At 40.3% G+C, this 26,755-nt stretch overlaps 1 protein-coding gene across 5 annotated transcripts in view; it reads left to right on the top strand.

The window, feature by feature from the left end:
- The window catches only part of HOMER1 (homer scaffold protein 1), a 169,081-nt gene that overhangs the window by 56,974 nt on the left and 85,352 nt on the right, over nt 1-26,755 (top strand). For 4 of the 5 annotated variants that reach the window (XR_012904870.1, XR_012904871.1, XR_012904872.1 and 1 more), the window contains exons 3-5: nt 6,651-6,782; nt 12,096-12,188; nt 21,615-21,757. Coding sequence is in view for 2 of the 5 variants with exons in the window: in XM_006119144.4 (XP_006119206.1) it covers nt 6,651-6,782; nt 12,096-12,188; nt 21,615-21,757 (368 nt within the window). In the remaining 3 variants the exon portion in view is untranslated. Of the gene's footprint in view, nt 1-6,650; nt 6,783-12,095; nt 12,189-21,614; nt 21,758-22,669; nt 26,282-26,755 lie in introns of those variants that run through there. The other variant, XM_025182631.2, reaches the window with a different exon arrangement.

Raw genomic sequence — 26,755 nt, 5'->3', positions numbered from 1 at the left:
AAAATAAATTGCATATCTTCCTTCCATTTGCTAAGGAGGTAAATGTTCCATATCTACTGTTACTTCACCCTCTCTGACAGAGGCAAACCATTTTCAAAACCTTAAACCCCTGGCTGTTTCACTACCAGTGAACTCTCTAAAGATTTTGAGGTCTTTCACCCTAGTTATAATTTTCTTTTGTTGGGTTGTTACAGTAATAAGGGCTATAAGCAAATAATTTCTCTTGAAAGAGGAGACCGGAACAAGGAAAGACCTGAAGAGGAAGAGATGGTAAATGTTGGGAAAGTAAAAACCTTCTGTCTAGCAGGTTCACTCTCCCACATTTAAAGGAAAATAGAGAGGTAAGAAGGTAAACGATATTTTAAAAAAACAAGGCCTTGCTATTTTGTAATATTCCAGGTAAGCTACAGTTTAGGGGTTAACTACTGTTGAGTAAGCGTTTGCTTCCTGATACTGAGATGGGTAGCAATATCTGGCTTCTGTAATGGTCTCTATTTCTAATCCTGAAGAAGTTGACGTTCATATTCAGGAACTGATCAGGATGCAAATCGTATTCTTTCTAAAGGGTCAGCTCTACATCCAGAACAAATTATATTTTTAAATTCAACCTTCTCTAATTTCCAAGCTGTAGCTTCCACACACAATGGTATCTGGACCAAAAGTTAATAAGATGTTTTTGTGAAACACACAAAATAAGGTATAAAACGTGCCCCATCATCCAAAACACATTCTTTGTTGTATGCAGTGCAGTGTTGTATGCAGTTTCTGTAGCCATAGTATTGGTCCCAGAACATTTGAGAGGAGTCTTATCTTTTATTGGATCAACTTCTGTGGGAAAGAGAAAATCTTTTGAGCTGCACAGAGATGGCTTTGGGTATACAAACTTATTTAGTATCACAGCTAATTACAAGATGGAGTAGATACTTTAGCATAAGTAATTAATGCATATTTCAAGGAACCACTCGAAGAGAAGGTGTGTTAACTAATGTTAGGTATAGATCTTGCCCTAAGTTTCCCAGACCAGAAAAGTTCTGTGTAACCTCAAGACCTTGTATTTCTCAACAACAAAAAGTTGATCCAGTACCATAGATTATCTAATTTACCTTATGTTTCTGTTGTTTAGGATGTGGTGCAGTTCTCTTCCCCACGTTTACTAAACACACTTCAAAAACATGACAGCCCATCCTTCCAAAGATTCTGCTTTTCTAAATATTTCATAATAAATTGTAATTGTTCTTAAGCTGTTTCATGAGACCAATTTCTGGAGGTTTTTGGCAGCCTTTATGGTGGTTTTGTTTTGGGTTTGAAGTCTGGAATGGATGATTTTATTTTTAAATGACATTTTTGTGCTTACCAAAAGCAGGGAACACTTTGCAAGTTACCTGGGATACTCAAGTATCCTCCAGAATGTCTGATGCCTGTTGCTTCATCGCTTAGTATTTTTGAGCAGTTTCATTAGTGAGCCAATGCTGAAGTTCAAAGGGGGTGGGCGATTCTTTCCATGGAAATTGTGCTAGGTGGTGAAATTTTACTTTAGCAAATAGATTAAAGTGAATCAAGTAATTAATTCAAGGTGCAATAAAAAGCAAAATTAGACAAAGCTGCCATGATCATGTTTCTTGCATAGGAGTATTTGTTTAGGTCATGTGTGCCACTACAGTTTCCTCAAGAATTCCTAAGTATACTGTCCCTCAGATGTTGGGTCTTTCTGCCCAGTCCTATGCCATTCTGTCAGTGTGGAGTTTTCTTTCCACATTGATCCATTAGGTCAGCGTTTCTCAAACTGTGGGTTACAACCCCCAAGGGGGTAACGACCAACTTATGGCGGGGGGGGGGGGGCACAGTTGGATCTGTTGTTTTTCTTGAAAAAATTTGTCTTCCCCTGTCAGTTCCATCTGGTAAATAAAAAACATGAAATACTGGACGGAAACCTGACGGGGACAATTTTCCCCTGCCGCATCTGGCAGAGGAGGGGGTGTGAGGAGTGCCGCAGAGTTTAGGGGGGGCAGAAGTGGGCAATTGCCAGGCCCCACGCTAGGGGGGGGCTGGGTGGGAGCGGAGTGCGCACTGCTCTGGCCAACGTGAGCAGCAGAGACCGGCAACTGGCCACATGATGCCTCCACTACAAGCTGCGAGCTGAGGCAGCCAGGCTGGGCGGCAGGAGCAGCCACTTTAAAAGTAAGAGTGTTCCTCCGTGCCTGGCTCTGTAGGAGGGAGGGGGAAGATTTGATTGGAGCGGGACTCCCGATGCTGAGGATGCCTGCCTCGGGGAGGAGGGAGTGCACTGGGATGGCGGGGGCGCTAGGAGGGCCTGCCTCAGGGGGCCAGGGGAGTGCACTGGGATGGGGGGGGCGCTAGAGGGGCCTGCCTCGGAGGAGGGGGGGGTGCATTGGCAGTTAGTGTGCAGTTCCAAACTAGACAAAGTGGTGCAACTTTGGCTCCCACCTCCTCTTTTTTTTATTTTATTTTTATTTTCCTTAGCTGAACAACTTTGGTGAGGGTGGGGGGGGGGGGGTGATCACAGATTCATTTTAGAGGGTCGCAGTATCACAAAGTTTGAGAACCCCTGTATTAGGTTACTACCACCTCCTCTTTCACATCTCATTAAGGCCTATTTTTTCCATGATGGCAACCAGAAAAGAATTTTTAGCAGGTTTACTAAATATAATATATTAGATAAAACTTGAACATTATTGATTCCTTCCCTCTCCCTTACTTCTGAATGATGCTTGACATCTTAGATTATAAACTCTTCAGGATAGCAACTATATCTCGTGTACCATACATAGTAGCATCCAAGAGCCATAAAAAGTGTGCTAGGTACTATACAAAGAAATTATGGTCCCTGTCCCGAAGAGCTTGTATAATAATATACCTCTTTATCCATAAATAACCTCTTGTGTTAGTATTGTTTTAAAAATATTACCTATACCCTTCCCCATATTTTTAGGGAATAAGATACGAAGCCTGAAAGTTCAACTCTGATATACCCATGATATACCAGACAATATAGAGTGGTTGTTGCTAAGTTTTTCAGTTTATTTACTATACAGTCATTTCATATCTTTCTCCAGAACTTTAGCTTAATGCCTCTATTTCTTACCTTCTGTTTTTCTCTCCTTTTCCTACATTCAGTGCACTGATGCTGAATGTGACTGTAGCTTTATTTCTGTTGCTTCATCTTGTCCATCCAACCACCTAGCAGCTTCTGAGTATCCTACAGTACCTTGTTCTGCCCCGTCAGGAACAGTGATTTCCACCCTGCTAATTCACTTATTCCTAATTCCTTCACAAGTACTTGGCAATGTGGGGAGAATTCCAGTTATTTGTGCTTGCTCTGCCTGAGACTCAGGCTTGCTAAAATTAACATAGAACAAGAAGAATGCAGCTCAGGATTGAGGATGCCATGAGCCACATGAGTGTGACTCATAAGACCTAAGCCAGCCACGAGTGTATCACTGCTGGAGAGAATCTTTATATTTAACTAGTGTTGTGAAATAAATTAGTTAAGTATTATAATGTGATCTGTTTAATGGTAAACAAGTCTTATTTTAAGACTTTTTTTTTCCCCCAAGAGGATCTTTATTGCTATGCTTTTTGAAGAAACTGAAAATTAATATTATCATTTTTAGCACAAGATAAAATATTTGACTGCAGCTGTTGTCTGTGTAGTTAGTGGAAAGAGCAGCTCAGATACGTGCCCTATTTCCTCAAAGCTAGATAAATTCATTTGAAAGAAAAATATGAAAGCTATTTTATTATTCCATCCCAGTTTAGAGATAACAAAAATGCAGTTTTCTTTAAAATGAAATTGTCCAGTTGACACACTATTCAGAATTAAGAAAAATGTTATTGTAAAAAGTACAAGACCGTTTTAAAAAGTAGATTGATCTTCAGAGTGTATGTACATACACCACCTCCCCCCCCCCCCCCCCCCCCCCCGCAGATCTGCGGATATCTGCTTTATATCCGCAGGTGTCTGCATCTGCAGGCATGGATGCAGATATCTGGGGCTCATTTTTGTGACTGGATAGGGATACAAATTTTGTATCGGTACAGGGCTCTCTCTCATATTCATGCATGTGTGTAAAATAATATAAATGCAAGTTTCATGTCTGAAAATGGAGCTGTAGTTGGTTGGTTTCATCAGTAACTGCTTTCTGGGCAGACTAACAGTAAAGGCATCTCGTGGAAGGTCTTGCATAACTGTGTGTGTTAATACAAATAAACTCCAGGGTTGGAGTGTAATTCCTTACAGCTTAGAGCCATCAAGGTACTGCATGTGTGATATTCTTCCCTGTTCTGTGGAACTCACTGCAGATATTGACAGACATGATGTCTGCAGTGTACTACGTATATATGTAAAGCGGTGTCCCACTCATGTAGAGAAGCAATCACTTTGGAAATGGTGTCACCTGTATAGAAAGACTTCAGTGGTGATCCTTGCCCCAAGAGTCAGTGTGGTCAGATTTACACCCTAAGCAGCGCTGTACTGCAGGCCATGAGTGATCGTTGTATGTGCAATATCTACTGTTGTCAAGGCTAATTCCTCATTCTGGCATGATGACCGCAGAAGCAGGGGCCCGCAGAAGTACCCCAAAACCTTATCTTTCCAGGCTTTGGTATAAAACTTCCTCCCAAAATCTTAAAAACCTAGATTTTGGGGATAAAATCCTCTGCCACCATCAAGTGCTTTTGAACTCACAAACGGGGTGGACACTTGAAACCAAGCCCAGAGCACCCCAAGCTCTTTTCTCCAGAGAACTTGAAAAAGAGAAAATATAAACTGCAGTTTGTAGCTACTATCCCGTAGTCAGAGGCATGCGGATCCCACAGACAAATTTTCCAGGACAGAGAAATGAACTAATACCAGGTTAATAAAAAAAGAAAACTTGTATTATCAAAACAGTACTCCTGTTGCAAGTATAATGACTAGATGGAAAAAGTCACCAATTAGTATACTCATGGGGACTCCCACAGGTTAAAACTTTGTTACAAAAGAGAGGAAAACCCATTTCTAACAGCACAGACATCCAATCCAAAGTCCCACAACAGAAAACAATAAAACCTAACAGATTTATCTAAACTTTACCCTACTTACACATTTTTGAAGAATCTTATTCTTGGAGACAAACTTATGTTCTGTCTCCCTCAGTATCTAGAGTGCAAACTGGCCCAGAGACAAAGGAGGGAAAACTCAAAAATTCTGTTGTTTCAGTTTGAAATCCTTATCCGCCTTTCTACTGGCTGACTACTGCCTGGCTAGGTACTATTTACCGCTTAGTCCCCAGGGTGCTGGCCAACCCTCATGGCCATGACAACTGTAAATTGCCTAAATAGTAAGTTGGATGTAGTTTATAATGCCAGAAAGACCCAGGCAAAAGGATGCTGCCACATTTCACATTAATTGTAGTTCAGAATGTTTTTTTTTTTCTGAATAGCATATGTTAAGTTTGGCTAGTACTGTGTGACGGGGTGGCATTGCCCCGCACTGCACTTAAAGGAGTTCACCTGGCACCGGGGCGGAGTGGACCCCATTCCCGCAGCACTGCTGGGCATGCTCAAGTGTGAAGCCTGAGATAACAGCCAGGGGAGGTAGCCGAAGGTTACCCCCCCCCCCCCCAAAAAAAAACACACCGGGAAAAAATTTTTGTTGAAGGGGGGGGGGAAAGGGGGGGCAAAGTTGAGTTAAAAAAAATAATTTAAAAAACCCCCACCCCAAACATGCTTCATTGGAAGGGGGGGGCGGCCAGGAAGGGACCGGTGCTGGCTGGGGGGGGGGGGAGGCTGGAAACAGCTAACAGGCAGGGGGGGTGGCAATGGGGCTGGCCAGGGGATATTGGGGGGGCAACAGGAAGCAAGGCTGGTTGTGAGGGGGTGCTTTGGGTGGAACGGGGCTGGCCGTGGGATATTGGGAGAGGAGGGATGGGCTGGAAGGGGGCGGGGCTGGCTGGGAGTAAGGGGGAGTGGGAAGCATAGCTGGGGGGGATCAGGGGCCGCGATGGTGGCTGGGAGGAAGGGGGAGTGGGAAGCAGAGCTGGCGGGGGCGGGGAGAGGTGCAGCGGCGCTGGCCGGGGGAGACAAGGAAGAGGAACGGGCTGGTGGGAAGCAGAGCTGGAGATAGTGGTGCAGGGGGCTGGCCGGGGAAGATCAGGAGGGAAAGTGGGGGAGATCTGGCCAGCCAGGGAGGGTGTGGTGAGCAAATTGGCCAGTGGGGAGCGGGGCTGACCTGGGCATTTATTTTCACATGAAATTTGAGTCAGCTGGGTAGTTGTGCTTCACAGGGACAAGAATATAGTGTCTGACTTCAGCGGGGCCAAATTTTCACTTAAGTAATGTTCCCTTTCCTTTTTTCCATCCATGTGTGAAATTTTATCTTCATCAAGGCATGTGCCAATGTGCACCATCAGTAGAAACCCATGTTGCTTGCTGTGGGTGCTGTATTAATCAGCTGGGCAGCTTTTGTCTCTTTCCTGGGTGGCTGCCCAAGTGCACAGCTTACAAGGAACACAGCGCAAGAGCTGCTTTTATTTGTTTCCAATATAAAATGCTTTATGTAACATGAGTATATCTGCATGTTATGGATCTTACACTATTTGAAATTTGGTGAGAACGTCTTACAACTTCTATTTATTACCTTTTCTTTGCAGGCAATAATAAATAGCACTATCACTCCCAACATGACTTTTACTAAAACATCCCAGAAGTTTGGCCAGTGGGCAGACAGCAGGGCGAATACTGTCTATGGCTTGGGATTTTCCTCTGAGCATCATCTTTCTAAAGTAAGTAAATCTTTTTTTTTTTTTTTTTTTTTAAATGCCTGAGGGATACAGGAAAAATTCTTCAGTCAGGGTGATTTAGGAAGAGCTAGAATCAAATTTAGTATATATCTTTTATTTCCTTGACACTCTCTGAATCCTGCCTTTGTAACATGGAAAAGTGAGAAGGGCAACCATGGAAGCAGGCTTTTAAACAGCTTAGGTCAGGGGCTCTCAAACTTTGGGATACTACGGCCCCCTAAAATGCTAAATGAATGTGACACTCCCCCCTCTCCCACCCTCACCAAAGTTAAGCAAAAAAAAGGAGGTGTGGGTGGGAGTCAAAGTTGCACAACTTTGTCCAGTTTGGGACTGCACACTAATCGCCAATGCACCCACCTCTCCCCCTGAGGCAGGTCTCCCTAGCGTGCCCCCCCCCATCCCAGTGCACTCCTCCTCCCCCTAAGGCAGGCATCCTCAGCATCGGGAGCCCCGCTCCAATCAAATCTCCCCCCTCCCCCCTGCAGAGCCAGGCATGGAGGAACACTCTTACTTTTAAAGTGGCTGCTCCTGCCGCCCGGCAGTTACCCCTTTCTGCCCCCCCTTCACTAGACTCTGCGGCACTCCTCACTCCCCTGCCCCTACCAGACATGGCAGGGGAAAATTGTCCCCACTGGGCTTCCCCCCGGGTATTTTATGTTTTTTATTTACCAGACGGAGCCTGCGGGGAAACATGAATTTTTTCAAGAAAAATAACGGATCCAGCTGTGACCCCCCTGTAAGTTGGTTGCGACCCCCTAGGGGTCACTACCCACAGTTTGAGAAACATTGGCTTAGGTAATACCCATGAATTCTGTTTTAAAAAATTGTTAGATTTTTAAAACTTTTTGCAGAGGGTAAAATGTCAGATTTTTCTTTTGTGACTTGTCATATAAGATTGTCTGTCTGAATTTTTTCTCTGTAAGAAACCAAAGCATGTATGTGGAAATCAATTTACCCTTTTCTTTTGAGGAAGAAGCTTCAGGCCCTAAAATAAAATAGTGTTTTTTGTTTTGTTGTGGCTTTTTTCCCCTGTATTTGGATCCCATCAGTAAAATAGTTGCCCACACAGACACATGCTTCCCAATTGTAATAGTCTCAAAAATTTGTCTTTTAACTTTTCCACCAGTCTTTGCTTTCTAACTATTTTTATTATAAATGTTTTAAAATTTGGAAAGAGAAAGTTAGAAAAACATTGAGGGGAAAAATAAAACTAGTTTTATTATTAGTGTAGAAAATTCTGGTAGATTACCAGCAATATTGAGGAAATCTCTTATGGAGTATGAAAAACTTTTGTTGTCTTGCTCGAAAAATGAAAATCCACTTTCATAGGTGAAAGAAAGTTACTCACATTTACCAGAGACTAGCAGCCCTCTTCATATAGATACCCATTTAGCAGTGCTTTCCTCTCGTGTGTTCTGCTATTGTAGCCCAGAATCCTGTGGATTATCTCTGGGCAAAGTGTTTGTACTAGTGGATTGCGCTATTGGAAAAGGGCTATAACCTCTAACACAGTTTGAATGTTCGTCTTTTCAAAGATATGGAAAATTTTAAATACATTAATCAGTTTTTGGAACATCCCTGTGGCTGAAAGAGACCCAGATCAACTGAAAAATTTAGTACCAGTCAAAATGAGAATAAACGTTAGGCCTCCTTTCCATGTATAATGTGCCTTATTGAGTCCCTTTCAGAGAAGCCTAAGAGAAAGCAACAGAGATACTATTTGTCCATTTGACAGGTCCTTCAGGTATGACAGAGTGAGAGAGTGTTAATCCATGTGAAGGCATCAAAATGCTGCTATTAAAAAGTGCTTGCTACAGCTACATTAAGCCCTTCCTATAAGTGCTGCTGTGTTTACCAGAAAAAATGACAGTTTCATTCATTTTTCTGCTCTGAACACAAATGTTGATACAGAAAGATGCTTTCCTGCATCTAGCACAGCTTGAGGAGTATCACCTATACTGTGTAATTAGTATATTATTAATTATGTAGGATTTTAAAAGATGTTTTTGATAACACTCATGTTGAGTTGATAGCCAAGCTTTTGTTCTAGTCAACAAAAATTAACTTGGTTAGTATTTCAAATGATGTTGTCAGTGTTGCAGTTTGAACATCACTGGCATCTTATATTCAGAACTCCCTCCTACCTCTACCCCAGGCTCACATACACAACAAGACTGAAGTTTAAAAAAAAAAAACCACTGACAAACAGCTTTAATTTTCAGATAGCAAAATGCAAGAAAAGATTATAAAATCTTCTCAGCAGGGGAAAGAAACCTTCACTTTTTCATCACAATCTATTCAGTCACTTTTGAATGAGAGTTTATTTAATAGACACTGGACTGAGGCATAGTAGACATGAGGTGTTGCATTCCTATGTGACTTCAGGCAATTCACTTGTTGTGTCTTGTCTTTTTTTGGAACAGTGACAACCTCTCACTAGATGCTTGTACAGTGTCTAATGGAATAGGACTTCCTTTCTGATTGGGGATTCAGGATGTCACAGAATTAGTTCAGTTAATTTAGTTTCCAAAATTCCTGAAATAATTTAAAACTTTATTACCTGTATCTCCAGTTTTAATGTTCCTTTTCTGGCTTTGTGATGATCAGTGCCCATAGATGCGTTGTTTGATTTTCTGTTGTCTGAATTACATACATGTACAGGAGCCCTACTTTAGTTAGGGTCCCATTGAGCTAACTACAGTACAAGCATAGCACAAAGAGAGTTCTTGCCTCACACAGCTTACTTTTTAGGTTTGAGTAGACACTGTAGATCAGGCCTGGGCAAGATGCGGATCTGGCCCACCTAACATTTGGATCCAACCCGCAGACTGCATCTGACTGCTTTATATTTATATCCTGCTGCCTGTGCCACCAAATTTCCAAGGGGTAGCTCAGGCAGCAGGATCCTATTTAAATGGCTCAAGGCTCCCAGTCATAGCGCTACCCTGGCAGGGGCCAGAGCTGCAAGCCTTTTAAATAGCTGCAGCAACCCCATCCAGCTGCCAGGCAATGCAACAACAACAGGACGAGGAGCCGGGAGCCCTTTGTGGCTTTTAATTCAAAGCCTCCAGTCCCATGGAGTTCGTGGGGGGGGAGGAGCTAGTCCCCAGCTCCTCTCCTCTCTTCTGCCTCAAGCCCTGCCGCTTCTGGGGGTGGAGCCTGCCCATGACCACATACCAAAATTCATGAAGTGACCCCCTTGCAAAAATTGTTGCACACCCCATCTGTAGATGGATTAAAGAGACAATTAAGACAGAATGGTCAAAGTAGCCTTAAAATATGTATCTTTTTCGTAATAAGTAGCATTCTCAGCTTCCTACTTGCCTGATCATTGCCTATTCATTTAGCAGGTGTTCTACTTTCTCTAGGTAAGCAATAAATTATAAAAATTAGGCTAATATTTTCACTTTGTGGACTGCTTTCTCTTGCGCTGGTGTTACTGCACTCCCAAACCAGTCATCCAAAAGGAATAGCTTCTTTGCTCAACATAGCAGCTATTGTAATCATCGCTTTGAAAATCACCAAGTTGAAAATACTAATACAATTACTAATACTGAAAAATAACAGGAGGGAAAGAAACTGGATCTGGAATCTCTGATGGTGAGACACCATCTGAATGTGCAAATGTATAACCTTGAGGAGATAAGAGCTATAAATCAATCTTAAGATAGGAGGATGGAATGAAGAATCTCTGTTCAAACATATCTGTTAATTTTAAACATCAATTTCTCTTAATTCCTGCAAACAGATGGGCATACATTTCTCTCGAGTTGTTCTTTGGGAAAAGGCATCTGTTACTGATGGTTAAGGTGAAAAATGCCCTTGATGAAAGACTCCCAACCTCTTTTTTTTCTTGAACCAAAGAGTTTGACAAAATTCCTAGTGGTGTTTAATTGTATGTTTCAGGAAAGAGGTGTTACCTTAGTCTTCTGACTCATTCTCTTAAAATCACCTGCCTCTGAGACTTGAGAGGAAAGCGCTGTAATATTCTGCATGCTTTCTCACAACTCCAGGCAAATAAATCTGAGTTTTAGTGAAGATTGATCCAGTTTCAGTGAGGAAGATACCACGTTCCTCTAGACTTTAGAACATCTAGAGAAGACTTGTCTACAATAGCTGAGCAGTTAACTCTTATTCATAATTACTTTCATTCTGAGAAACTTGTGCCCTCCTTGTTTCCATTTCAAAGATGCTTGTGAACAAGTTGGGTTTTATTTCAAAACCACTGAGGAAGTTGTGTAATACAATAGCAACTTCCATTCCCTCTAAATCCATGCTATCCTATTCTATTTTTTTTGTAAAGTTTACCAGTACCAAAGACATTTAAAAGCTTCTGCAAACTTTTCAGTCAGATGCTTCTTGAAGACTATTTGTCAAAGTGGTTGTGGTGTAAAAAGAAAATATTTGCTTGGATACCCCAATTAAACCAGTGCTCATCAGTTTTAAGTACATTAAGCTATTATCTCTGTAATTACGTTACGTTATTAAAATTGCTTAAAAGACTAATTTCATCCAGTAGGTTCAAATTTAAAATTTTTAATTCAGAATAATTTCTCAGTCTGTATTAGAACTATTTGAACAGTTTTCAGGAAGAAGACCCTGTGCTAGAAGCATATATCTTTTTATGAAAATGTATAGGGGAAAAAAAGTATGAAAAGTAATCCTTGAAACTAATCTGAACTAAACATATATAATGAAACAAGTTCATCCCTTCATGTAAATCTATTGACTTCAGTGGAGGTACATTACAGATTACTTTGGTTTCATTATTCCTATTGGTTTTTCTTTAATCAGCAGTTTGAGTGTCATTTGTAGCCAAGGTATGGGGAGAAATTAGTATATTTTCACAGGAGAAAGGCTTAAGGCCATTGAAAGTCAAGGGACTCCCATTGATTTCACTGGGTTTTATATCCATGCTGATGTTTGTAAGGAGGAAGATGAATGTCAAATGCCAAGGAAACTTTTTAGGGTACCTAAAACACTTAATTAAAAATGTTTGCGGTAGCATTTTCACTGTCATTTGTGTAAAGCATTATATTTTGTTGGTACATAACAATTTTTATGTGGCTGTTTACTTATGGAGACATCTGTATTGCTCACATACAAATAGATTTTTAAGAGCATGGAAACTCAAGTAACACAAACAATACCACACAATTTGGTTAAATGATATTTCTCAAGAGAAAAGAAAAAACCTTGGCTGACTGTGTCTATAGTGATCTTATTTTGTGAGAGATTTTTGTAACAGTTGTTTTGTATATATACTACAATCTTTTTAAAAATGCATACCTTCAGTTTGCAGAAAAATTTCAGGAATTCAAAGAAGCTGCACGCTTAGCAAAGGAAAAATCTCAAGAAAAGATGGAGCTAACAAGTACACCTTCACAGGTTGGTTTTATGGTTTGATCTTAGCTCAGATCTTGATAAAATTCTACTGATCTATTTTTATATTTTAAAGGTTAAACCTCTCTGGAACAGCAACTCCATGGTCCAGCATGATTTTTAGTGAGCCAGTTGTCCAGTTACTGTGGGTGTGACCAAGTTTCCCATGTTCCCATAAAGTTTGCTTACCACCAGTCCTGGCTCTCAATGTTGTATGATGTTCTAATTTGCCCCTAAAAGTCTTCTAACAGCCCAGTAAACAGTGGAAGTGTTGGTAATGCTGCTAGACAATATTGACGTTTATGGTTCAGCAAATTGTTTGGCTCAGCACCTGTCATGTCCCGCGGGTGCTGAACTAGAAGTTCAGCCTGTATGTGGCAGGCAGTGACCATTGTGTAATGTAAGTTGTCACATTTGAATATTAACACAGGCAGGGCTGGACTGAGGCATGGGCGAGCCAGGCAGCTGCCCAGGGTGCCAACCGATGGGGGGGGGGGGCTGATGGCAGTTGTAAGGGGCATGCAGCATCCCTTACAGCTGCCATCATGCGCCGCGCACCCGGCTCCTGCGGCGCCAGCCAGCAGCGCCCTTCCTCCCATGGCTGCGGGGCCCTGCATGGCCCGACGCACGCACCAGCAGCGCACACCAGGCTGGGCTGCGCAGCGCATGTGCCATGCGCCCCGGGGGCGGGTTCCGGGGTGCGCGCCAGTGGCCATAGCCGGCCCGCGTATGTGCCCTGCGCCCCCAGGGCGGGCCCATGTGCCCTGCGCTGCGCCCCGGGGGCGGGGGTGGCACCACGCATCCGGGCCTAGGGCACCAGAAGGGCTTGGGCTGGCCCTGAACACAGGCCATAAGACTTAATTCTTGCTTTAAGCTGCACTTGAACTAGAGCATTTTATCCCATTGTAGCCTTGTTTCTCTTTGTGGCTTTTTGGCATCTAGGAAAACGTGCTTGAATAAACAGACTTAAGTAATAATCACTTGTACCTCAGCAACCAGTGATTTTGAGTACTGAGATTAGTTTGTCTGTCTGACAAGATGAAGTCCAGTAGAGAACTTCCCAGTGGTGGGTGGGTGCAACAGTTTGAGTTTAGAATTTCTAAAAAAACAGATTCTTATTAAGCTGTTTTAGTCTTGACAATGTGAGCTGTCCATTATATTTCACTTGAAGTGCAGTCTCCCATGAAAATGCTACTCTTTTCCTATGCATTATCGATAAGTGTTTAAGCAATTGGTCATTCTGTTTTCTAGTGTGATTTGATGATCTGTTGTAGGTACCAGCTAGTTCCTCCATCTTGTGCTTTATCTGTTAGAACATTAATCCGTAAGCATTCAAGGTAATTTGCTTAGGAGTTTTAAATGACCTGGAAACAAGTACAGTAGACTCTGAGTTAGGATTGGTCAGCTAAACATCTCATTTGGTACCAGAAGTACACAAACAATGGAGACCAAATAAACTACAAAAAGGAGAGAAGCATTTTTCTTCTGCATAGCTGTAGTAAGTCAATGTTCAGTTGTAAAACTTTTGAAAAAACAACCAAAATGCTTTTTGTTCAGTTATGTTCACTCTCCATCCCTGAGCTGTTTGTTACTCCAAGGATCTACTGTAATGCTTTTGAGTGCCAAGCCCCATCCCTCTATCTCACACAGTTTTCCCTTAAGACTCGTAACCATTGATTTTTCCAGTTCCAGTTATGGAAATCTTCCCTCCAGATTTTAGCAATATACTGAATGCTGCTTAGCTGTGTTCCCTCTAAGATTTTCCATCCATGAGCGGACTGCGTTTTGTCACGTGCGCTTCTTTCAGGATGTGTGCCACCATTGCACCCACCAGTCTTTTGTGTGTGTGTGTGTGTGTGTGTGTGTGTGTGTGTGTGTAAATGTTATACAAGAAAGAATACTAAAACAGCCCTTTCCCAGACACAAAGAATAAAAAGGGCTGTTAAATCAGCACTTGCACCCACGCATTTTTATTATTATGGCTAATCCTAAGTGCCAGTGTCCTGTATTTGTCCCGCTGTTGACCACCCCTCCACTATGTTGTTTGTCACCATACACAACACAGAAGGCCTTACAGTCATTCTGAAGAAAATGGGTGCTGCTTAACAAATGAGCCTGTAAATAATGAATTGTGATGGCTGCTGCAGGTACAAGGACAATCCCATTTAAATTAACTAGGTGGGAAGTAAATTGTGTATCCTGTTTCAAAACAGCTAATTTTGATATTTGGCATGTCTACACGATGTCAAAATAATGTGCTATTTCAAGCCATCCCTTATCCCTCGTGCAACAAGGTTAACCGGGGTAGTGAGAGAGAAAAATATTTTGAAATAACAGGTGGCTTGTGTAGATGTGGGGTAGCTATTTAAGGATGCCTCCGGTATCCTGAAAAGGCCATGGGTGTAGATGCACCTTTAGTGTTTTTTATAAACAGGGTGGGGTTTTTTGGGGGAGGGGTTAAGTGTTTTATAGTATGCTGCCATGCCAGTGTTCAAAGTGGATGTTTAGGCCCTGGTTCTCAGTTTTTGTAACAATGGAGGGATTAATGTCCTAGAATCGTAGGACTGGAAAATCTTACCTCCATATCCCTGCACCTTGGAAATACTGAAGTCAGCCTGAAGTAACCAGGCCATTCATGGCATGCTTTGTTAGGGATCTGCCTTGAAATTGAAGCAACACATGAGCTGGAATTGTTGGGCTTTACAAAGTCATTATCCAGAACAGAACTGTACTGTGAAGTGGCATTGTGAGTTCCATGTTTACCTATCAGTTGACTTCCTTATTATATTTCCACACTTTTAGAAGTAAATAGATGGGGTTTTGTCAATGCTGCATAGTACTATTTTATGGAGGTTAGGTCCATAAAAGGCTATTAGCCAGGGGATAGAAATGGTGTACCCTGGCCTCTGTTTGTCAGAGGCTGGAGAAGGATGGCAGGAGACAAATCGCTTGATCATTGTCTTCGGTCCACCCTCTCTGGGGCACCTGGTGCTGGCCACTGTCAGCAGACAGGCTACTGGGCTAGATGGACCTTTAGTCTTACCCAGTACAGCCGTTCTTATGTTATGTTCTTATGTACTTGATATCTGAAAGTGAATCTCAATTTTTTTTGTCCTACATCATTGTGAGAGCTAGAGATTTTTATGCACCAAATTCTGTCCTCAGATTCTCTTCTGTCATACTCATAGAACCCCACTGAAAGTAATACAGCTTTCATGATCACTCCGCTTTTAATATATGTTGTAAAACTCCTCTGAAATGAGGAGTACACTCGTGGCTGTCTGACAGAATTCCTGGTTGCATGGTACCTGCAGGACAAATACTACAAGGAACTACAGTGGGTTGGAGAGAATGGTGAAATCTCAAGAGTCTGGCCTTAAACAAAAACCCAATGTTTACTGGGAAAAGCCTTCCAAAAGAAAGTGACATGCTAGCATATTAATTTGTGTGAGCAAACGTAAATGTTTTATAGATTCTAGTATTTACTTTCATAGCTGTCATCTTAATGCTGTTCACAGCCAATATTACATAGGGAGACTTAGTAGATATTGTCAGCTAGAGAGAGGACTGAACTTCTTAGTAAGAAAATACCATTACAAATCTGGAAACTGTACTAGTCACATGAGGGCAAAATTTTCAAAAATGGGTGCCTCCCATTAGTCTCCTAAACCATTCAGCGCTGTAACGGATGGCTTACTTGGGTATAAAACTGCTAGCTCTACCTCAGAAGTTTCTTGGATTCTGTCTAAACGAGTTGTGAAAGGCATCTGGATGGGATTTTTCTTTTCAGTTAAGATTACTTCACTTTTCAGTGAATGTACTCACTACGAGCAAATGGTGCATAATGGGAGAACCTTTTAATTTTTTCATTATCATAAGACAAAGATAAGAATTTACCATCATGTATTTTGATAGTTTTTCTTATGATAAATTGCACTCACTTGTCCTGTTGATAGCATTATCCTTGCCCGCCCACTACCTGCATGAGGACTACTTCTGAGATTGCATAGCTTGAAACAGCTTTTAGAGAGCCATGGAACATTACGCTACGTAGGAGCCAGGGATTGGCATTAAGTCTTGGACTAGTGTATAGAACTAGCCCAATATTTAAATTGGCTGGCAATTGTGAAAGGAAAAAAAACTGGCTTTGGATCCAGCAAAATATTTTATTTCTGTTTTGAACAGATGTGATTGCTCTTAGTAATATTAAAGGAAATTTCAAAATAAAGTTGTTTAGAACCAAAAATCAAAATGTTTTGTTTTGAAGATGTCAGAATGAACTGTTCTAGATTTTTTTTCAGATATGTTTTGATTTTTTTATCTCCCAAAATTGATGACATCATGAATTTATGAATTGTTTTGGAATCTCAATTCATGCTCCTCTCCCAAAGGTTCTGGATGAAAAATTATGCTTAGGTGTGCCGAAGTTACTACTTTTAGAGTCCAGTATCCTGCAACCCTTCAGACTGGAGACTACCATTTTATATCAATTATGAGCAAAATATTCTTTGGATAAAACTTTATTTCTTCTTTTGAACACTGGTAGAACATCAAACTTTAAAGCTTAGAAAGTTATGATTTGTAAAGTAGGATTTGAAGAACTAAGTGAGCCTTACGCCTCCAATTCAATAAAGCATCAGGATCTTTTTAAAAATGTTGAGCATAGTTTATCTTTAAAATGTGGCATACAAAACACATCAGGTGGTATATTTTATAATGGAGATTGCCTATCTCCTAGAGCAGGAAGGGACCTTGAAAGGTTATTGAGTGTGGTCCCCTGCCTTCACAGCAGGACCAAGTACCATCCCTGATGAATTTTTTCCCCAAATCCCCTCTGCAAGGATTGAACTCACAACCCTTGATTTAGCAGGGCAATGCTCAAACCACTGAGCTATCCCTCTCCCCCACAATAGACATTTTGTTGTTTTGTAAACAGGGAATCAAACCAATTACTATTAAATTTCTATACCACTTACCACACATTCTCTCTGTATACAGAGATTAATTTATATTACACTTTTTAAAAAATTCATTTATGTTCAGGATAATTTGTGCTTACTGAACACATATTGATGGTACTTTCCTAAAATTAGTCCCATATATAGCAATTTGACTTCCCATATATGGCAACCTTTTTATACTGATTAAGATGGTGACAGTTGGTTTGAAAGGATTATATTAGAAACAGTCTTTGATGTTTTCAAAGGCAGAAAATAATTTCTCACCTTTTTGGAACATCAGTTGGCTGAAGGTAAAAAATTTTAATATCTAGTGGAAGTTCTAATTATATAGGAGCACTAATAATAAATTGATTTACTTTACCTTGTCAGAAAAATGGTTACTAGAAACTGATCTAGCTTTTCAAGATTTCACTGGAGTGCAAACCAAGTTGTGTTGGACACGTAATTGATAACATGATTGAAAGAAATAAGTGGTTACTCCCTATGATTAGAGCTAATAGATTCTTCATTGTGGATTGGAATGGGAAGGAGGGGGGATATTGATGTAATATGTATTATTTAATTAAAATTAAAATACAACTAAGACAATTTTTACAGAAAACGTCCTTAAAAGGTGAGTTCGTACGCTGCCAATTATGCAGTACCTACATCTTAGAGTTGCACATGTGAATCCAAAAGCAAAATGTGAACAATTACACATTTTTCTATTAGGATTTAACTTCCCCTCTCTTCCCCCCCCCCCCCCCCAAAAAAAAACAACCAAACAAGTTGAAAGTAATACACTATTTTGACTTAGATATTGTGTAACCAAAAATATTCAACTTCCTTTTTCAGTCCTATTAAAGAAAACTATGGCTTGTAATCTGACATGGAAACTTTGTGGTCTAGTTCTGTCCTAGTACTGTTGTCCATTTTTCCTTCACATTTAATGATTTAGAGAGTCACTGGGTCAGATTCAGAAGTGGCAGCTGAATAGGGCTAATGCTTGTAAAACTGATGTTTTTAAGGAGCAAATCTAAGTGGCTTAGAATGTGTACAATAAGGGCCTGATCCTTTAAAGTTATGAGCACTGATCATAGAATTCAAGAGGATTAAAGGATAGAAAGAGACCTCTGAAGGTCATCTAGTCCAACGTCCTGCTCAAAGCAGGGCTAACACCAACTAAATCATTCCAGTCAGGGCTTTGTCAACGCTGCCTTAAAAACCTCTAAGGATGGACAGGCCTGCCAACGGGAGGAGGAAGGGAAAAGATGGCAACTGCCCTAGGGCATGAGTATTTTAAAAAGGACCCAGGGCTCCTGACTATTGTCAGAGGTCAGACCCCTGCGCCCTTTAAAACTCTGCTGGAGTCAACATGGCATGCTCCAACTTAGAAGCACTAAGGGCTTGCAGGAGTGCTGTGTGTCTGGGTGGCACTGAGGGCTGGCTGCCCCAGCCTGGCTCCTTCTGTCTGATGCCTCATCCCTTCCAGGAGTGTGGAGCCAGTCCCACCTTGCTTCCCCGCATGGGTGGTGGGTGAAGGCCCAACTGGGGAAGGCAAGACACAGCCCCACCTCTCCCACTCGAAGCTTACCTTGCCCACCTCCAACCCAATTCTTCCTGGCGACCTGAAGGGCTGGGGCTTCTGCGCTGTGGCCCTAGCCCTCTCCAGAGGCTGGGGCGTGTAGGTAATTTTGGGAAGGCTGTGCCTTCCCTTGCCTACATTACTGGCTGCCCGTGCTGTAGGCTTTCCTGAGGATGGCTATTCCACCCCATCCTTAGACAACCCACTTCAGTGCTTCTCCACTTTCTTAGTGAAATAGTTTTTCTAATGTCCAACCCTGATCTCTCTCACTGCAACTTGAGACCATTGCTGCCACCACACAGAATAGCTGGGGCTCCATTCTCTGTGGAACCCCTATTCAGGTAGTTGAAGGCTGCTATCAGATCCTCCCTCATTCTTCTCTTCTGCAAACTGTATAAGCCTACTTCCCTCAGCCTCTCCTCATCAGTCATGTACTACACCCCCCTAATCATTTTTGTTGCCCTCCACTGGATTCTGTGTAACTTTTCTACATTCCTTCTGTAGTGGGGGGCGGTAATCCAGATGTGGCCTCACCTGTGCTAAATTGAGGAGAATAATCCCTTCCTTCAGTCTGTTGGCAGTGTTCCTACTAATGTAGCCCAATATGCTGTTAGCCTTCTTGGCAGCTAGGGCACACTGATTCATATCCAGCTTCTCATCTACTGTAATGACCGGGGCTCGACAAATTAGTCAATCTACTCGCCTGGGGCGAGTAGATTTTAAGCCGGCATGGTGCCGCAGCATGGTCTGCGCATGCGCAGTGTGCCAACCGCACGGCTGGCGAGTGGGGCCCGCCACCGCTTGTCAAGCCCTGGTAATGACAGTTCTTCTGAAAAGGATCTGGGCCATTAGCTATTTGGTCCCCAGACTATAGCAGTGCATAGGATTTTTCCATCCTAAGTTCAGGATTCTGCACTTGTCCTTCTTAAACCACCATGAATTTCTTTTGGCCCCATCCTCCAATTTCTCTAGGTCATTCTGGACCTGTTTCTATCCTCAGTGTATCTACCTCACCACCATCCCCAGCTTGGTGTCATCTGCAAATTTGCTCTGGATGAAATCCATCCCATTGTCCAGATCATTAATGAAGATGTTGAATAAAACCAGCCCCAGAAATGATCCCAGGGGACTCCACTGGATACTGGCTGCCAACCAGACATCTGTTGGGCCTGAATATCTAGCCAGCTTTCTAGCCCACCTTATTGTCCATTACTCCAAGCTGTATTTATTTAACTTGCTGGCAAGAATACTGTGGGAGACCATATCAAAAGCTTTGTGAAAGTCAAGGTATATCATATCCACCACTTTCCTTATACCCACAGAAGGCAACAGGGTTGGTCAGGCATGACTTGTCCTTTGTTGAATCTATATTGACTGTTCCTGATCATCTTCCTCTCCTCCAAGTGTTTAAAAATGGATTCCTTGAGAATCTGCTCCATGATTTTTCTAGGGACTGAGGTGAGGCTGACCAGTCTTTAGTTCCCTGGATCTTTCTTCCCTTTTTTTAAAAAGTTGGGCACCACATTTGCCTTTTTCTAATCATCCAGGACTTTCCCTGATCACCACCAATTTTCAAAGTTAATGGCCAATAGCTCTGCAATTGCATCTGCCAATTCTCTTGGCATCCTCAAATGCCTTTGATCTGTTCTCATGGACTTGTGCATGTCCAGCTTTACTAAATAGTCCTTAACCTGTTCTTTCACCACTGAGGACTGCTCATCTCTTCCCCATACTATCATGTCCAGTGCAGAGTCTGGGAGCTGGCCTTGTCTGAAGACTGACTCTTAATTTAAAAAAAAAAAAAAGGCATTGAGTATTTTGATGTTTTTCCATATCATCTGTCACTAAATTGCCTTCCTGATTCAGTGAGAGTCCCACATATTCCCTGAACTACTACTTATTGCTAACATGCCTATTGTAACCCTTCTTGTTACCCTTCACATCCCGTCCTAGCTGCAACTCCAGTTGCTCTTTGGCCTTTCTGATTACATCACTACATATTTGAGTAATGCTTTGGTATTCTTCCCTAGTCCTCTTAAGTTTCCACTTCTTATAAGCTTGGTTTTTTGTGTTTAAGCTCACCAAAGTTGTTGCTCTTAAGCCAATCAGGCCTCCTGCCATATTTGCTATTCCTTCTGCACATTGGGATGGCTTTGTTACCATGGCCTCAATAAGGCTTCTTTTAAAATACAGCCAGCTCTCCTGATTCCTTTCCCCTTCATATTAACCTCTCAAGGAATCCTGCCATTCAGTTTATTGCGGGAGTCTGAGCCTGCTTTTCTGAAGTCCAGTGTACATATTCTGCTACCAGATTTTGCTGGTTTTCGTCTGTAGGTTTTTGTCCTACCGGTATTACTAGAGCGACATATATGTAAAGCAAGGGCAAGTGAAGTGAGGTGCATGCTGATTGCACACAACGTTGCCTGTGAGAGCTGGGTGTGCTCTCTGCATCCAATCGAAGTGCTGCTATGGTTCATTCAGCACACCCTGCCAATTATAGGTATGCAAGCACAGCTGGCCAAACTACCCTGTCCCAGAGACTGTCTTGGTTACAACAATCTAGTGGCCACCTGAGAGAGAGGGCTACTCATGAGGCCCCTTACACTAGCTTAGGTTGCCCATTACTGGTTTAGATAGCAGATAAGGGAAGGAAATAAGTCAAGGAACTCTATAATAGAAGACTATGTACTTGTTAATATATTGTACACATTGATGTGAACAATATTTTTATAGAAGTCGTGTTAACTATCATGTTAGGCTTTTTCAGATTTATATACTAGTGATTTTTGAAAGCCTCAATGTCATCTTAAAATTAGTAACCATGCAGTTAAATGTTGTTTTTTATTATTTATATTCACATTGTGGCATAAGCTTAGTGTATAATTGTAATTTTTTTTTTAACTTAAGGAATCAGCAGGAGGGGATATTCAATCTCCTTTAACACCAGAAAGCATTAATGGAACAGATGACGAAAGAACAACTCCAGAAGTGACACAAAATTCGGAACCAAGGGCTGAACCAACTCAGAACGCATTGCCATTTACACATAGGTACAGATTCAGTTCCCACATTTTGATTAAGTAATACATGTTTACTTCATTGTTAAAGGGACCTTTTTTTTTCTTCAGATGTCTTCAAAATCTCAGTGTCATGAATTCAAGAATCTGATTTTTTTTTTTTTTTTTTTTTTTAAAAAAAGCAAAGTACAGGCTTCAGCCTCATGTTTGTAGTGCAGTCTTTTTCTTTAAAATATTGTATAGGAAAATCTACTGGGGGGCAGGCTTTCTGGAATTTCTCTTAAAATGTGACTATTTTAGTGCAAGCACTTTATTCCTGAGCACAAGGTGTCCCTTAATAGAAAGCAATATTGCATGGTTAAGACCTGAGCAAAATTATCTGCTTCAAAGAACTTGTTCCAATTAACGTACATGTTTTTGTTCACTTTCAAATTATTTTAGAAGACGGAGAACACTAGGCTCAGTCTTGTGTTTGATAAGTTGTTGGAAGATGAGTGTGTCTGTGTAATCCTGAAGTGCTATAAATTTAAAGCAGCTTTCTAATTAAACATCTCTGACCATTTAAAATAATCCTAAATTTTTTTTTCAGAATATAGAAGAAAGTTGCATTTGTGCTTCAGCATGATTATAATTGATTGAACGGAGTATGTTTTGCTCCACTGCCCTTAGGAAAACTGAGACAATGTTTTTATTTAAAGTTGAAAGTTCTGAACTAAAATGGATCTAGCTTGCATATTAGAAATTATCATAAATGGGGCATTCTTTCTCTGCAAGCAGAATAAGTAGAGCTCAGGAAAAAGTGAAGTAAATATAAGTCAAGCAAAGTTCAGAATGTTTTATTTCTCTTAAATCATGAGTTTGATTTAGTTTGAGTTTAAAAACCTTAAACTACTAAGATTGTGCTTGAAAGACTGGGAGACAAAAATCTCTTGAAATTTTGTGCAGGGAATTCAGGATGAGCAGAGACATGGACTATAAATTGTTGAAGAATTCAATTTGTTGCTTATGAAGAATGTGTTAACATCATCTGGAAAAGCTCACAGATTTTCAAATTCTGAAATACTGATCATTTTGCACTTGAAAATTCTTTGAATAGCTGTGTTATCATTTTTATACTTGAACTGTCATCAGTATCTATATTTATAGAGGAGATGGCCTTTAAAAAATGACTCTGTTCTTGAGGGAGGAATATTCAAAATACTGTAGATGTCTGTTTGAGGCAACAGTTTGTTAAAAGCAACATTTCCTTGGGGACCACTTCATCTCCTGTGCATTGTCAACAGTCCCAATAACAGGAACAGACGTTTACTAGCAACATAGCAAAAGATTGCTACTAATAGCAATATGTTGCTATCAATGAATGTCTTCTGTATTGCACTTCTCTGAAATTCTGAAGACTATTTTTGGTCAGTAGGTTTATTTAAACTTGTTACATTGCATGTTTCAGTTTTTATATATATATAATTTTTTAAAGGGAAGAGGCAAAGTCAACATGAGTTAGTAATTTAAAAAACTGTTTGGGATCATTGCAAGAACTGCCCTGATTAGAATTATCATTTCTGTTACACCAGTGTAGTAAATGGACTCCATTTGTATTGGGTATGCCTGAAAAAATTATAATGGATGTTTTTAAAATGAACCATCTGTACTTATTTTTTTTAAAAAAATGAGTGATTACAAAACTTTTTGCATTTATCTTTTCTGTTTAGTTCATCATGTATGTATTTTGAATTTTCTATTTAATATTCTATTATACTGTGTTGACCTTTACTAGCTAGGATTTGTCTTCCAGTATCAACTCTGTATTTCAGAGTATCGCTTTTTCATGTTGATTTTTCACAAGGCTAGTGTTTCTTTTGCTAATGACTACCTACAATGAGCCATTCATGTTTTTTTCAGAAGAAATCCAGAGGAGGTAACCTTGTCAAATTAGCTTATTCTGGATTAAGTAGTTTATACTGTAATATAATAAGATTGCAGCAAGTCAGTTTCTAACTTTACTGAAAAGTTCAATTGAGGATATTTATATAGTGATATTTAACATTAACAGAAATATTATTCTTCAAAGAGTTTTATTTGAGGAAAACATTTCCTATGAAAGTATGAGAACTCCGTCTTCACTATTCAGTTGCCTCTCTTCAGGAATAGCTCAATCAAGTAAAAATCTGTGTATTTTTGAGCCCGCAACAGAACTACTTTTGAAAATCAGTTGCCTTGATTTTTAAGTAATGATTTGATATTAGGTTTAATGAAGTCTCAATGGGCCAAATTCTGAAGTGCATGTAAAAAACAGATGTGAAATGAGTTTATGAATAGTAATGGACAGAAGTACAAATCTGTGGTTGGATTCTCTAATGTTGAATGGATGGATGACTCGGATGTAGGTTTTTGGTGCAATAGATGTAGGAAAGGCTATATTGATTGGACAGCTCAGTTTTGCTGTACAATTCAACTTGCAGATGTCCGTAGGAAAGCAGTTTGTGTAAAATGCACACTAACACTGCAGATTATCTGGGATTTTCACAAGAATTGGACTATAGACAGGAGTTACATTCCTGTGGTTACTGCTATATCTTGATAGCATTTGTCAATACTTGGCAGATTTGATCTACCTTGATATATATCACTCTGATGCTTTTTTTTTTCCTTCTGGGTGCACTGATAACCATTGATGGTTATTGACCATTGTGCTGCTGTACAGAACAAAGTGCATGCTTCCTCCCATTTTCACAGTAGTGCATTTCTGTAATTATTTCTACTATGCAATGGTCAAGTGGCTGCCTGGTGAATGCACAGTGACACAGCTGATACTTTGGCAATGTTTTTGGTTGTGAAGACCATTGGAGAGTATGTAAAAGCTTTTGTGTGTAGTGCTGGACTTTTAAAATGTTTAGTATTTAGTTTATTGTAACCACAATTAGTCAGGTACTTTCCAAACAGAAAAAGAGTTATGGTGTTTTATCCAAGGTGTTCACAAACAGGAGACAACAAATGAATAGCAATGTAAAAATAGGTTGGTTTAACTAGTTCATTTTTCCAGCACATAGAATATATAAATGTATTACTCCCAGTTACTCTTCACACTTGACAATATGTTGGCTAGTTTCCCCGCTCATGCTACAGTGGAATAGGGTCTTCAGGAGATATCTGAATGCAAGGAGTGTGTGTGGTTGTCTTGAGGTCAGAAAATGCAGCTCATGGAAGGAAGGCATGGGAGAAAGTGTGGAAGAAGTTGACAGATCAAACTCACTTATTGGATGGTGCTGAGGGCACAGGAGGACCATGCAGATGATACATACAAGGGCAGGTACATAAGGAGAGGGAATGAAAGACTTTACATCTAGCTCTTGAACTAGATCCTGTAGGGGAGGGAGAGACAGTAGAAAGATTCAAAGAAGATTCAAATAACAGTTGAAGAGGAGGATTTTAGTGGCAGTGTTGTGTGGACTGGAGAGAGATGATCAGAGCTATATGGCTGGCGGGGGGGGGGGGGGGGGTTGAGGTGTCTTCTAGTTTTCACCTTTCCTATTAGTAGTCTCTTCTAGTCTGCGAGCACATCAACAGAATGGATTTGACTTCTAGTTTTATCATGATGCACCCTTTTTTGGCTAGCTATACTCCTTGACAGACATACACTCTTCTCTTTTATTTGGAGTTGCTTTTATTTTGCACACTCAAGCTATATGCCAGCTTCATAAGTTTAGACTGCTTTGGTCAGAAAAAATTGTAAGTAACATTTTTGTGCCCAACATTTTAGAGCACCATGTAAATCACCTGTTTTGGCTATTACACAAATTTTAACTTTATTTTTGTCTTGGTAATTCTTTTCCACATCTCAGTCTCAATTTTATTTTAAATGTTAACTGTAAAATGGCATTTAGAGAGAAGACAAGCAATTAAGAAAGAGTACTTTGTTCAGCCTTAGAAAGATCTAAAATTATAATTTAATAAATAGATCAGTGAATGCCAGTCTTATTACTTTGTGTTTACCTAGTAAAAGTTTGATGTGTTTTCCTACGAGGATATATTTCACTTCTTGATACCTTGTAAAACTATGTGATGAACTTCACCTTTTAAAGGCTTTACATGAGGACTTTGTTTTTGACAGATCTTGAAAGTTTTCTCATTGACTATGACTTGAAGCTGTTACCTCACATTTCATGTTGTTCAAAATTTTATATTTGTTTCAGTACAATACATTTGTGGCATGCCATTTAAATTTAATGAGCCTTTAAATATATGATATTATATTTTGGAAAAAGAAGGGAGTGTGCTACATACTGTTTTTGACAGTAAAAATAATTATTAATATGTATATTGCCTGTTCGTTAAATTCCTATTTTTGTATTCAAATAAACTTTTAATAAGAACTTGATTAATTGCCTTAGTGAAAACATAAGATTTTATTTCACATGTTGGTTATATCTTAGATCTTTTATTGTCTAGACTGATTACCATTTGACAATGTTGCATGTAAATCCATGCTGTAACAAAAAACCTTGCTGCTTAGTCCATGTTTTTCTATGGGTTTTCATTAAAGGTTGTATGCAGAAATCTTAGATCAATTTGCTTCTTTATTTTATGTTACAATTGTACTTTTGCTAAGACTAAATAATTGTGGGTTTGCTTCATTATAGTAAAACTATATTTATGGATATGTTGAAATCTTACCAAGATTGAGTTACAAAAGAAAAGTTGATAGTTGAAATAAGGCTATGTCTACACTACACATGTTTGCAGCAGAAAATATGTGCAAGGGGTTTTTAGGATCTTGTGCTAAACGGGGGTTTTGTGCAAAAAGGAAATGTCCACACGGCTGCTTTTTGCGCAAAAATCCTTTGTGCCAAACGAAACGGCAGAAAATATGCTAATGATGTCCCTCAGCATATTTTCTGCTGCAAAAATGTGTAGTGCAGACAAAGCCTAACTGCATTCTTAGGGCATATGGAGAAAGGGGATCCAAATATGTTTTCCCTTTATTCTTCCATATTTAGCTTCTTTTGCATGGTCTTCAAAAATCCAGTTTTGAGT

This window comes from Pelodiscus sinensis, chromosome 6 (genome assembly GCF_049634645.1).
Source record: "Pelodiscus sinensis isolate JC-2024 chromosome 6, ASM4963464v1, whole genome shotgun sequence".
Lineage (NCBI taxonomy): Eukaryota > Metazoa > Chordata > Testudines > Trionychidae > Pelodiscus > Pelodiscus sinensis.
The sequence above is the reverse complement of the archived record's forward strand: the minus strand, read 5'-3'. Positions and strand labels throughout refer to the sequence as shown.